We start from the raw sequence: 13,793 nt of genomic DNA on the forward strand, positions 1-13,793 counted from the left end.
CAGATCGCCCAGTCTTTTGTTTGTCCAGTCTTTGTAGGTCTAATATAAAGCCTTTGGCCTGTCCACAGCTGATTATGGATGTCATCATGTTTCCAGGACCTTGGTGAGTACAGGGTCAAAACTAAAACTACAAAGCAGTGAAGTTTAGTTTCTAATTTCCCTTTTTTTTTAGACCAGATTCTGTTTTCTCACTCCTTTGAGGTCAAAAACATTCCATCACTCTGGTGAACAAACATGATTTCTATACAAGCGAGGCCTCGTACATGTGGTGAAACTCCTGATTTCTAAAGTAAGCCTGCCTGTTATCTTCCTGTCCGTGCACATGCATGCGTGCGTGTCACATCCCTGCACAATTAAAGCTGATTCCTCCACAGCGGCATTACTGACTTAATGCCAGTGACAAAACCCCCCAGGGCCTCAGATAACCCTGAGCCACCTCCTGAAGCTGGCCCTTTTTTCTGGTCCTGGATGCTGGCTACCTTTGGCTCAAAGCTCGCTGCCGGCCGGCTGAAAGCCCACCGACGATCCCCCACCTTGCTGATGTCCATTTTGCTTAAATCGGTAGAACTGCACTTGCAGCGAAGTCCCAATATGCAAAGGAACAATGAAAACCCTGACTTCCAAATTTATGTCTCAAGCCCTCGGCCGCAGACACTCCCCTTCCCCTGACAATGAATGGACCACAGCAGATCTTCTTAAAGGTGCCATTTCAATGCAGAGTGCTTAGCTTGGCGTTTGATGGCCAGCTCCTGCTTATTTGAGAAGAAATCTCTTCTAATGACTTAGCGCACCTAAACTTAAAATACCTTGATATGATTTCCATCCTCATACACTTCCTTTCATCCTCGCCAGCAGATTTGAGTATGGGGGGCAGGGGGTTGTATTTCATGGCCATTTCGGACTGGAAGTTAAGCTCAGCAGTTGTGTAAGGTTTTCCTGTTAAACCAAGTTAAACTTACTGCCACCTGTTTTTTTTTTATTATTCTCGCAGATAAGGCACTTTATTCCGCAGATATATCACTCACATGTTAGTGGTTTGATGGGACTCCTGAGGGCGAATGCTGCTGAAAAGGCTAAACGGGTCAGGTGCAGCGGTGTCTGGGTTTAAGTCCCATGATACCATACACTTCCTGCTCCCAGAAGCCTCTCTGTCTCTCGTTTCGGGATAAAGGAAGCAAGTGTCCAGAATGGAGACGCACGTGGATGGGCTTAATTATCCGTCGATCCGTGGAGATGAGACGGGATGCAATTTGTGGTTAATTGCGAATGAAAACGCTGTCGACCACCGCCAGGACTATCCAATCATACTTAACCCGCGCGCAGCAAGCGCGAGGCCTCGCGGAAATGCGGATTGATTTTTTTGGCAGACGAGCGTGCGGCCTTAAATCGATCCATATGGATTGATCTGGTAGTTTGTGGTGTCAGAAGCGTCCTTTCAGAGACCTAAATGAGTAAAGCAGATAGCAGATACATTAAGCTGTTTTTAATAAAGCTTATAAGGCAGAGTGTGTTTACCTTTTGCCTTACTTAAACGCTTTCCTATGTGGTGTAATTTTTGAACAAGTTTTAAAACATATATTTGGATTTATTTGGAATCACATTTTTTATACAAAACACGAGTTATTTTCAACGTGTAAGAACACATTGACAACCATCAGTCATATTGTTTCAATGTGTCAGCATAGATGTCAATTCACTTGCTAATGATTTAATTTAACCTCGAGGATATCCTTTTCAGGGGTCAACAATTTGATTTGATTTATGTTTCCTTTCATACAATAAAGATCTCATAAGCCGACACATAAGTGAACACACATATGAAGATTGCTGTCATTAAAATGTTTCAAATATAGTTTTATAAGTTGAAATTGTTTCATGTCGCATGGTAATACAAACTCTTAAGAGGCTGACATAGATGCAATCAAGTCCCTATAATGAATTACTTGATGTATTCACAAATACTATGAATGAACAACATCTACGTCCTTTTCATTCCTTGTGAAATCTAAACGCATGTTGACAGACTCCTTACATAACTGACACAACATTTAGAACTGTTAAAACTGAGTTCCAAGTAAACATTTTTCTCTTAGAAACTCCCGGTTCTCTTATCTTACTCCGCGCTCGGTGCAGTAGCCTGCGCTCGGTCACTAGAGGGGGGGATCTGCTCCTGCACCTGTTCTCCCTGCGCGCCCGGCACACTTCGGCTCCTCTCGGCTCTACTCGGCTGCCGGTGGAGTCTTCTGCTATAGGAGAATGCAAACGCGCTGCTGAGATCTCCTCCCATTGGCCCGTCGCACCTCAGTGTGGGAGGGTCGCGGGCCACGCTGTCTCTATAAGAGCAGAGAGTGCCTTCCAGCGTCTCAGTGACACTGCTGGCTGCACCGTGACGCTCTTAGAAAACAAGTTGAGAGAGAGAAAACCTACTGGAATGTATCACCTCTTGCATAATATTACACACAGTCAACACGTAAGGTCAGCAGCGCACCCCTGTAAGGAGGGACAGCACCGTGGGGACCGAGGCTGTGTTGAATAAAACATTTCTGGACGGACCACAACAAACCGGAGCAGATTATCCTTTACTTCAGAGAAGGAGCCCATGCCTGCAACTACTGCTTAATAGTACATGCATATTAACTTTGAGTGCACGTGGCATTGCATATTGTATTCCTTGGGACTTTTTTTGGCACAACTTTTACGCACGTTTGCAGCGCCTGTCTTGCACAGATCTGAGTGCGTGAGAAACTTTTAATCCTGGCCATGCTGCAGTGACTTCTCACTGGGACTTCATTATATAAATTGTAATCAGCGGTGGGCGAAAGAGGATGCTTTGAAAATATTTATAATACACCCCAACAGCAGGAGAAGACGAAGAAGTCTTCTCGTGTCACCTGATCGAGCAGCAGCGAGGACAGTAAATCATCGGGAAGCAAGTGGGCTGCAGAGGTGAAGCGAGGACAAGACAGGTTGGTGTTTCCAAATTCACCGGGCTCCAGTTTCAGCCGCCCCGGGGGCTCCTGGTATTAAAGCGCGCATTTGACCTGGGATAAGTTGTCAACAAGAGCAGCGAGCGGAGGCGAACTGGCAGGTGTACAAGTTCATTTACATGCATACGTATATTCACGCCACTATATATAGAAGTTGTCTTAGGGACGAGCAGCTTTAATAAGTTCCTCCACCCCCCCGCCGGCCCTGCAGCAACTCTGTGCACCGAGTGTGTGCGCGTGTCTATATATATATATATATATATATATATATATATATATATATATATATATATATACCATACAGGCTGTTATTCCTCCTTGCTATCTGTAACCGGGAGGGCTGCCCGCCGTCGGTTTGGCTTTGAGGAGTCGTCGCATGGACAGACATGGCTACTGACCTCGCCATGAGCGCAGAGCTGCCTAACAGCCCTTTGGCTATCGAGTATGTCAATGACTTTGACCTTATGAAGTTTGAGGTGAAGAAGGAGCCGCCGGAGGCCGACCGCTACTGCCACCGCCTCCCGTCGGGCTCTCTGTCCTCCACCCCGATCAGCACGCCGTGCTCCTCTGTGCCTTCCTCGCCGAGCTTCTGCGCTCCGAGCCCGGGCGCGCCGCCCAACCAGAGCCTCACCAGCGGGGTCAACAGCAGCAGCGGCAGCAGCAGCAACAACAGCAGCGGCAATAACAATCACAGCAACGCAGGAAAGCCTCAGCTGGACGACCTGTACTGGATCCCCAGCTACCAGCACCACATCAACCCCGAGGCACTCAACCTGACCCCGGAGGACGCAGTGGAGGCCCTCATCGGCAACGCGCACCACCATCACCATCACCACCCGGCCTACGAGGGCTTCCGCGGGCAGCAGTACGTAGGGGAGGACCTGTCCACGGCCTCGGTGGGTCACCATCACCAGGGCCACCACCACCATCACCACCACCACGGCCATCACGCGCGCCTGGAGGACCGCTTCTCTGACGAGCAGCTGGTCAGCATGACGGTGCGGGAGCTCAACCGGCAGCTGCGGGGCTTCAGCAAGGAGGAGGTGATCCGCCTGAAGCAGAAGAGGCGCACCCTGAAGAACCGGGGCTACGCGCAGTCCTGCCGCTTCAAGCGCGTCCAGCAGAGGCACATGCTAGAGTCCGAGAAGTGTACGCTGCTGAGCCAGGTGGAGCAGCTGAAGCAGGACGTGGTGCGCCTTGCCAAGGAGAGGGATCTTTACAAGGAGAAGTACGAGAAGCTGGCCAGTCGGACCTACACGGCCGGTGGGAACACGAGAGATCCGTCCGGGAAACAGGCCAACACAGAGTTCTTCATGTAAGAAACGCAGACTGAGCACCCCACTTAAAAAAGAACCTTTTATTTATATATTTGTTCTGCGTTTGTATTTTGTTTACAGTTATTCCCTCGAAGAAAAACACAAGTAAACAAATATGCATTAGATGTGCACAAAAATAATCCTTGTGCGCATTTTTTAGTCTTAAAGATGTTTTGGCTGAACTTCTGTAAACTCGCTGCAACCTGTCAGCTGGGCACATGGGATCACTTAGCCTGTAGACTGTTTTTTCCTCTGGTGCAACAAAACTTGGTCTTATTGAACCATTGTGACGTTTAACATGACTGTCTTAATTCAGAGAGAATGCTTTTGTCTTAAAAGTGAGGGGAACGGTGCATTTTTTTTAAAGAGAGATTGAACTGAAGTAGAAGCAGAAAAAGCAATACTCCGCCTATCTTTGGCTCCAGAAAGCTCAACAGACTGTTTTTTGTGAAAGTGAGGCGGAGAAGAGACATTTCAATATTGCAAGTCTATAGTTTCCCATCCCTTATTGCAACCCTGCATGCAGGACATGTATGGTAACCTCCAGTCATCTTCCAGAATCCTTCCACACGTATGGAAAGCATGGCCCATGGTACGCTTCTCCTCCTCCCTCCTCCTCCTCTGCCACCAATAAGGCCTGGGTAGGAAAAAAGGCACCTTTTCCCCCCTGGAAAGGTGCAAGGACTGCGGACAAAAATGCATAAACAATCTGCTAACTGCGAGAAAAAAACATGGATGCGTCTTCAACTGCTATTTTCAATCAATTTTTCTATTGTTTTAAAATGAAAAGAAAAACGACAAAAAGAGATTAACTGAGCCAGATTTTAGACTGTATTTATTTCCACCTGTACATAATGTGTAGAGGAAAAAAAAAACAGTTACCTGTGTTATACCTTTTTCTCCTTTTTAAAGCTTTTGTTGCTTGGATTCTTCGAAATGTCTTAATACAAATGTTTGTATGTTACAGCATGCAAATCGTATATGGTATCCTCCTCCTACTGAACATGTGTAATGTCAAAGGCAAGCCTATACTGCACTAAGAAGAGATCAAACTGGACAAGCGTTTTGTTTTCTACTCATAGGACCTTTGATCTGTTAAAAAACCCGGATGTAAATTTGATAAAGGTTCATTTATTAGATGGACAAGGACTGCATTCGCTGCTAAAACTCTATGCACCAACCTGATGATGAAAAATATTAGTGTAATGATTTTTTTTTTTTTTACTTTGGATATTTGTAGAATTTGTTAAGGGCCTGCGGGTTTATTCTGCAGCCCGGTATCTTAACAAGAGCTTGTGTCTGATAGGAGGATGCTTGCTGGTTTGAGAAGAGGAGAGACTTTGCCTGTTGGTAGAGCTTACTGTTCTTGGAGATGCATTATTCTGTCAATAAGACGTGTGTGTTCTGCGGCCTAGATATATGTGCAATATTGTGCAGAAGTGTCCGATGATTGGACTACCTGTTGGGTGGCGAGCACTTACAGGAAGACAGGCTGGAAATTGTAGATCAAAAGGCCACAGTTGAAAATGGTAAATACATATGAGATGTGTTTTATTGCTCTCCAAATATTCGATCTTTTACGTACAGTAAAAGAACAAAAATTATCACAACGAATCTTGTAACAAATTAATTTTTGAAAACAATTAGGTACCAACAATTATTTATTCAGTTACTTATTTTTTTAATTGGTTTTATATGTCGTCAACGTTTTGCAATTATTTACAGCATAAAAATTAGATTTTAAAGAACTATGAGCAAACTTCTGCACAGTGCTGTTTATGTATATCTGTACATATAATTTCTATATTTATTCAATGAACGTGTCCTAACGTGTCAACAAGTGAAAAACCTACCAAGTGGAACGTTGTTGAGAATCTTGTTTTCATAATGTTTAATAAAAAGTTCTGTCCCAAATCTGTCAGCCTGCTGCTGCCCTCATTGTTGAAGAAAAGGTTTTTATTTTGAAAACAACAAACAAAAAGGCTTCCTGCCATGCACTAAATTATTAAAAGCATTGGCTTTATGTAAGATTGTCACGAATTCGTTTCTTATTCAAGGCCAGCCGAGTTTCGTTGCAGCTCTAAGAATGTATTTTTTTTAAAACACCCTAAAAGCCCGTTAGATAGCATTTTATGAATGTATAATGTTTACTATTATTGTACGTAAATAAGTTTGTTCATATAGGACAAAGAGAAAAACAAAATCAAGTTTAACGCAGTGACTGGAGTTTAAACTGCATCAACGGACATGTTGATGGTGTATAAAATATATTTATGTAGGCTAATTGAAGAATTGTAAAATAATCTATAATATTATTATTGAGGCCTAATTATTATAGGCTAGCATAATTATTAATATGTCATATAAAATTGATTGCATTATGATAGTATAAAATAATCTGAAACGACAGTTGACGAGTGTGTCAAAAATAATGATGAAAAGATTTTGAAAGAATATCAATTTTGTTGTTTTTATTATTATTACAAGGCCTATTATTATTACTATTCAAGACGAAAACATATACACAATAATTGATGCTCGTTTGTCTCTTAATTAGTGATTTCCTTAATTTATTTTTCGGTGTTCCATCTGCTATATTTTATTCTTCATCTGTCTTTCGGCCGTAATTTGTCTGTGAGAGGCTCCACCAGCCACCCGGCTCCTCCGTTCCGCTGCCCGGGCTGCGGACGCGTGTCAGCGGATCCCTCTACTCCCATCAACCGGTGATGGATGGATGGAGCCGGCCTCTATGCCATCATGCACGGAACAACAAGGTAGATGAGCTAAACTCTCACACTGCATGTTTGAGCGAGTCACTGCATGACACCCTCGATGTCCACTTTGTGTTCGCGCGCTTGTGGACGCGCACTAAACTGCTTTAAGTGTTCTCTCCTTCCTCCTCTCCGGGTGGCGGGTTGACACAGATGCCACCCCGCGTTGCTGCTGATGTGACACTGCCGTCAGACCCGGAGGCTGGCGGCTCACTTCAAACACCATAACTCACCGTGATTCAGTGTGTGACAGTGTGTGTGTGTGTGCTGCAGGGTCATGCAAGTGAAGGAGAGTATACGGTAAGATGTCAATAAGGAAGTGAGATATTTGCACAGCGACATAGCTTGTGTGAATTTAAGCCTGTTTATGCATATCTTGATATTTAAAACTTAAATATACTTGATGTAAGGCTGTCACAAAAATGTGTCAAATGAGAGAAATTCCAAACATTTTCTTGCAGGCTGTCAGATTTGCTCAAAAATAGACCCCAACAACTATCTTATTTGATTAGATTTAGTTGTATTGAAAGTATTTGTATTATGATGCTTTTAATAGACAGTTGCATTTTTGTCTTTCCAAAAAAATATTAAAAAGTCCTATCTTTAAATATGTGTCCCTGCAACATGTAATTTTGAAGATTTCAGTCCTATAACAAAATAATTTGTCTGTACAGATATTAATCCTTTATCCAAACACTGCGTCACTTCCATTCAAATGCACTCATTTTCAACATATAAGTTGTATGTCAGGGACCTTTATTTATACTCTATGCAAAGCGCCTTGCCATACCAATACAAGCTGTTCAATTTCCTTAAAGTTAGACTACATAACGTTCATATCACCTACTTTCCGAAAATGATTAAATTGCTGAGTGATGCAATCTTTATTAGGTGCAAAACACTCTCCTTTCAACTTTCACATTTTAATTTTCTCTTAATACCTCTCCTCTTTCTCCCTCCTTTCTGCCTCTCACTCCTCCTCCTGTTTTTGCCGACTCAGAGGAAATATTGAGCAGTGTGACAGCCATCACCTCACTGGGAGTCAGGGTGTGTGTGTGCATATAACACACACATAGAGAGAGGGATTGAGATAGCATGTAGGGGAATGAAGGACCAGGCATGTGCTGTGTGTGAGACAGAGAGAAAGAGATCACCGTGACTACGCTGTGTGCTTTTCTATCCATAAATCAGGGCAGAGTCCATCCGAGAGACAAAACAAGTGAAGATGCGAAAAGGATGGAGAGAGTGAGTGGGGGTGGGATAACGTTCAGAGAGAGCGGTGCAGTGTGTCTCTGGCGTCTGGAGCTGCAGCTGCTGAGATTCAACACAGTCAGCGTCTCTTCGGCTCAGCTTACAGTATACATGCACACACACACATAGAGACACACACACAGTCCAGACAAACACTGTGGAAGCAGCTCACTGCTGATATAGACTCACGTCCTTTTAATAAGAGTGATAATAACCTCAGCCTCCTCCTCTACCTGTTGTTGTTGTTGTTGTTGTTGTTGTTTTTATTATAACGGACAGGGCAAAGCAGGCAACTCCCTCTGAGGTTACATCCCCAAACACATTAGGTTCACTATTTGAAAATTAGGGAATTTGTACCACCTACGTGCAATTCATTCAGGTCCCATATGAAGTTGTGGTCATAGACAGATTATGAGAGAATTGGTTTCTTGGGCACAAACTAGAAGGAAGGCCCCCACCCTCGGTAATAGCCAAACTGAAGAAGTAATTTCATTTTTGTCAAATGTGTCGCTTTGCATTTATTTTAGTTTTTTTTCTTTCTTTCATTACTGTGATACTGTTTTCCATCTGTTTCTAGTCGTTTTGTGTGATCGTAGTGTGATTGTCTGTGATCGTTACGTGCTGGTTTTGCATCTTTTTAAAGTCATTTTGTGTCTCTTTAGCTTTGGTTCTCGTTGTGGTAAATTGTACTGACCTTTTGGTTGGATGGTGGTCTGTTTGTGATCAATTTGTGTTCTCAATTCAGCAACTCGTTGTCATATAGGCCCTTTGACCCCTAGTGCCCCTGGGCCTTCCCCCCGTGGATGAGTTGGTAAATTAGAGCCACTTTGTTGTTTTCTTGATTGGCTCTAGTTCCAGTCTGTAGGGTTCACTCAAACAAAAGGTATTTGTCTTTATATACAGTAAATCCAGCAATACAATTCTGCAGACCAAAAAAGAAAATCTGTTTGGTGTTGCCTTGTAAATCTATGATGTAGCATCTTACTTGTCCACTACTTAGAAGAACATTGCAAAACAGGTTAATGTCCACCTACCTTTAACATATATTCATTTGTTTGGAACTGAAATGTTAAAGGTCCCATGTCATCCTTTTCTGGTTATTACCCGTCCCCTTGTGTGTTATGTAGCTTTTTCTGCATGTAAACGGTCTGCAAAGTCACAAACCCTCAAAGTACAGCCTGTAGCGAGTAAAGTTCTAACACAGAAAAGACCTGTCTATGCTGCCCCAGAACGCCTCGTTGGAGATTTCTCTTTTTCCATTTTTTTCTTCCTGGTCATAGTGACGTAACGATACCAGGTCCAAATGGACCAATCCGTGGAGCTCCTCACACACACACTCACTCACTCAGCCTTGTCTTTTCTCATCCGCGGTACTCCGCGGAGCTTCGCCGGCACACACACTCAGCCTTATCTTTTCTCAGCCGCGGCTCCGTGGATCTCCTGGCTGTGAGTGTGTGTGCGTGCGTGCGCTCAGGCTGAGTTCCGCGGTGTCTCGCTGTCTCGCAGACCCCATGCAGCAACCAGGAAACGACACCAGTAATACAGCTCACACTGTCCGCTCCTCGAGCCTCAAAGGGCGGAGCAGCGTTTGTCATTACTGGTGTCATTTTCTGGTTGCTAACAAACGCCATTGTAACACATAATCACTGATGTTCCGCTGTAACGGTGGTGGACTCATCAGAACAGAGTGGCCGAGCTGACCAATCAGAGCACAGTGGGCTCACAGGGAGGGTGGGGGGGGGGGGTCAGGAGCTCCAACAAGCCGTTTAGGACAGAGAGCGAATACACATACTATACAGAGATGCTGTATGAGAAACCAATGTGAGTTTGGAACAATGTACATGTATTCTAGCAGACCTCAACAATAGAATTATGATCAGTAGAGATGGGCATGTCATGGGACCTTTAAGAGACTCAGTACATTGAAAGTAGTAGTAGTAGTAGTAGTAGTAGTAGTAGTAGTAGGCCTAGTAAAGACCCAGCAATAGTTTCAATGTTACAAAGTGGGGGCAAATGTACAGCAAACATGTTACCAGTACAAACATTAAATGAGAGTGTAAAGTACAATATTGCATGACTGTCAGATCTTAATCTAGGTGTTACAATGGCTCAAATATGCTTATTCTATGAGCCAATGGAGGTCACAAGGTGCTCTGCCTATGACCTGCCCGTTCAGTGAATACCAACTATAGGTAAAGGTGATCATCAGGGGCCCTGATCTGTTGTTTTCCTCTCCCAGTCTGCATCTCGAGAAATGTTTGATCCAAAATTCCGATGATCAAAACGGTCCCATTAAGAACCAGGAAATGAAAGTGATAGATGCTCTTATTTTGAATAATTAGTCATAAACAACATCTCCCTGCCAGGCCTTTGTATTAAGCAGAAACTGCTTCATACAGTGGATGTGTTTTTTTTGGTGCTCCATTTAGGCCCGCTCCCCAGGGAGGAGTTCAGCTTCAAAAAGTTGTCAACCTGCGCAAAATGTAATCGACATTTTTGATAAATCACCTACGTGCTGGTAACGCTCACGGGGTATTAATAATTATTACTCCTGATCTGGTGATTGAGTTAGTGACCCGGGGGCCAGGAGCCCTCCCCCCTGGAGCAGAGAGCTGGGAGGGGGGGGGGGCTCCACACTGCCGGCCCTACCCAACGCACCCAGGAAAGCAATTTGGCACCGGTGACGCCGTACTGCTGCTGCGACCCCTGAACGCATGTCCTGCCTCCACCCGCTCCATACTGTCACACACAACTGAGACTAACACACACACACACACACACACACACACACACACACACACACACACACACACACACACACACACACACACACATTATCTGACACGCCGCATGCTGAGTAGACAAATTCAAACATGCTATCACAGGAGAAAATATGCCCAAACAGCAAATCTAACCTTGTCCCGTGCTTTGAAAATACAGTTATAAACAAACCTAACCGGCAACAAACAAATAAATGAGAGCGGCGGGATGATATGCTGATCTCTAAACAAGGAGGGGGAGGTGGATCACAGAAAATGGGCTACATTTCCCCTGAAAGAAGGTAAAATGTGCCATAATGTGGAAATTAGCTCCAGATATTCCCTTTAACTATCTGAGCTCTAAGCCCTGTTTTCATGTTAGGCTTGACTGGGCTTTTTTTGTAAAAATGCTATTAAAGTAAGCACACATTACTGTTATCGAGGTAATTTGCAATATCACAAACAATGGTAAAGTGTCGCTATAATTCCATATTGTGTGTGCTTAGATTGTTTCTGTGCCTTTTCCCTCCTTGCTCCGTGGTGGTTTGAGGTCATTATTAGCTGCCAGGGATTCACTTAAAGAGAATTTCCTTTCCTGTTTTATTTTATTTCCTGTTGACGGTGGTCACAAGGCGATTTACTGAGTCAACCTTTTAACAAGGGGTCGAGTTCCTGCTGAATCCCTCAAACCACCACTATCACTTCCATTCATGTTTCACTTCTGTGTGTGTGTGTGTGTGTGTGTGTGTGTGTGTGTGTGTGTGTGTGTGTGTGTGTGTGTGTGTGTGTGTGTGTGTGTGTGTGTGTGTGTGTGTGTGTGTGTGTGTGTGTGTGTGTGTGTGTGTGTGTGTGTGTGTGTGTGTGTGTGTGTGTGTGTGTGTGTGTGTGTGTGTGTGTGTGTGTGTGTGTGTGTGTGTGTGTGTGTGTGTGTGTGTGTGTGTGTGTGTGTGTGTGTGTGTGGGGGGGGGGGGGGGGGGGGGTGCATTTTGTCTGAATCGACCAGTCATTCATTTTCCAACGATTATTGTTGTTGTGTCACAGCCAGAGGCCTGTACGACGAAGCCGGTTCAACAAAATCTGGATATGTTCACATTGATCTTGTAAGATAATTTTGTTGTTTTTACATTGCCAATTGTGTTTGTTGACTTGTAAAGCCCTCTGAGACAAATAGGATTTGTGATTTTGGGCTATATAAATAAACATGAATTGAATATGTTTGAGTTACCCGGTTTACCTATGTCACTACCCGATCTGCCGCCCTGCCCTATCTGCAGTGAGCATGTGCGAGATGGTCCGCCATATTGGACAACTCCGTACGGCAACCCAAGTAGGACACTTGACACAGTGGCTTTTGGCAAAGCAGAAAAAGAAAACTCGAGAGAGATGAGTTATTGTTATTACAACGTGACTTCACTTTTATTTAACAACTCTTTTTATTGGGTTCTTTTATTTGGGGTCAAGTACATTGTCAGAATAAGTGAGAAATGGATTTTACTTCTGTTAGACAGCCATATGTCATACATTTTTGCATGTATTCACAGTAAATATTTATTCAGTATGATAGCTGTGACAGCCTTTTATGTGAACGCGCACATAACTAGATAGGGCAAAGCTGGCTTGAGTTAACAAGTTCATAACCAGCGTCGTAGGACCGTTTAGCGAGAGCGCGTTTGTTTTGGATTAGGTAAACCGGGTAACTCAAACATATCCAGGTTATGTTGAACCGGCTTCGTAGTACAGGCCTCAGGTCTTTCCGTTTTCATAACAGTTTGTGGCTGTGGTTTGTAGGCAGAGGGATAACACACACATGCATACACACACACGGCTGTGAAGGTGCACACGCTGTTGACCAGATGAGTGTGTGCAGTAATGCAGGAGAGGACTGTCCTCAGTGGCAGTGGAGGGTCAATCAGCAATCAATTATTCCACTCAGCCTGGCCAGCAGCCATACCACAGACTCACTTCCTGCACCACACACACACACACACACACACACACACACACACACACACACACACACACACACACACACACACACACACACACACACACACACACACACACACGTTGAAAGACACTGTACACTTACATTCCTTCAGTCTCTAGTGTACACGTCACATATACCTAAAAGCCCACATCTTAACCCCGTTAAATCCTACAATGTGAAGTGTTTCATTTGATGTAAAGTAACCAAAATCCACACAGTTCCCTGGAAAGAAACATTTTTTAAAATAAAATATGAATATGAGTCCCTAGTTTGAACCCACTGGAAAGCCATTGGGCCTGATCAAACTCCAAGCAAAAAGCTCCTTATTCTTGGAGTTTGCATGTTTTCTTTGGGGTCTCCAGCTTCGTTGAACGGGCCTAGTTGCGGAGCTCAAGGCTTTGACCCTACTCCTTTTTCACATGTCAAATTGTGTTCACCAGAGGCATACTAAAGCATATTGTTATTAATTTGAAGTAAAATCTTGAATATTAAACCAAGGTAAAATAAGATTCATCCTTAATCTTTTGCTAACTTCGACTGAAAGCCTAACATTAAGCTTTTTTCATTGTTTACCTGTTGTTGTGCTTTGCTGGATGATACAGACATTAACTAACCAGCGTTAGCTAATATTAAAAAAGTCATTAGGGTAAGTACAAGTGATGTGCAGCTTAGCCTTACTTTCCTTTCCTTACTTGATAAGTTACAGTCTAAATAATATATTG

At 43.7% G+C, this 13,793-nt stretch overlaps 1 protein-coding gene across 1 annotated transcript; it reads left to right on the plus strand.

Annotated features, from left to right (window-relative positions):
• Positions 1–2,341: 2,341 nt before the first annotated feature.
• Positions 2,342–6,217, plus strand: mafaa (MAF bZIP transcription factor Aa). The gene has a single exon (XM_079654449.1). It carries the CDS (start codon positions 3,374–3,376, stop codon positions 4,304–4,306), a length of 933 nt encoding a protein of 310 aa, XP_079510575.1. The 5' UTR covers positions 2,342–3,373; the 3' UTR covers positions 4,307–6,217.
• The last annotated feature ends 7,576 nt before the right edge of the window (positions 6,218–13,793 follow it).

The sequence above is a fragment of the Notothenia rossii genome (genome assembly GCF_949606895.1).
Source record: "Notothenia rossii genome assembly, chromosome: 1".
In the NCBI taxonomy this organism is placed as follows: domain Eukaryota; kingdom Metazoa; phylum Chordata; class Actinopteri; order Perciformes; family Nototheniidae; genus Notothenia; species Notothenia rossii.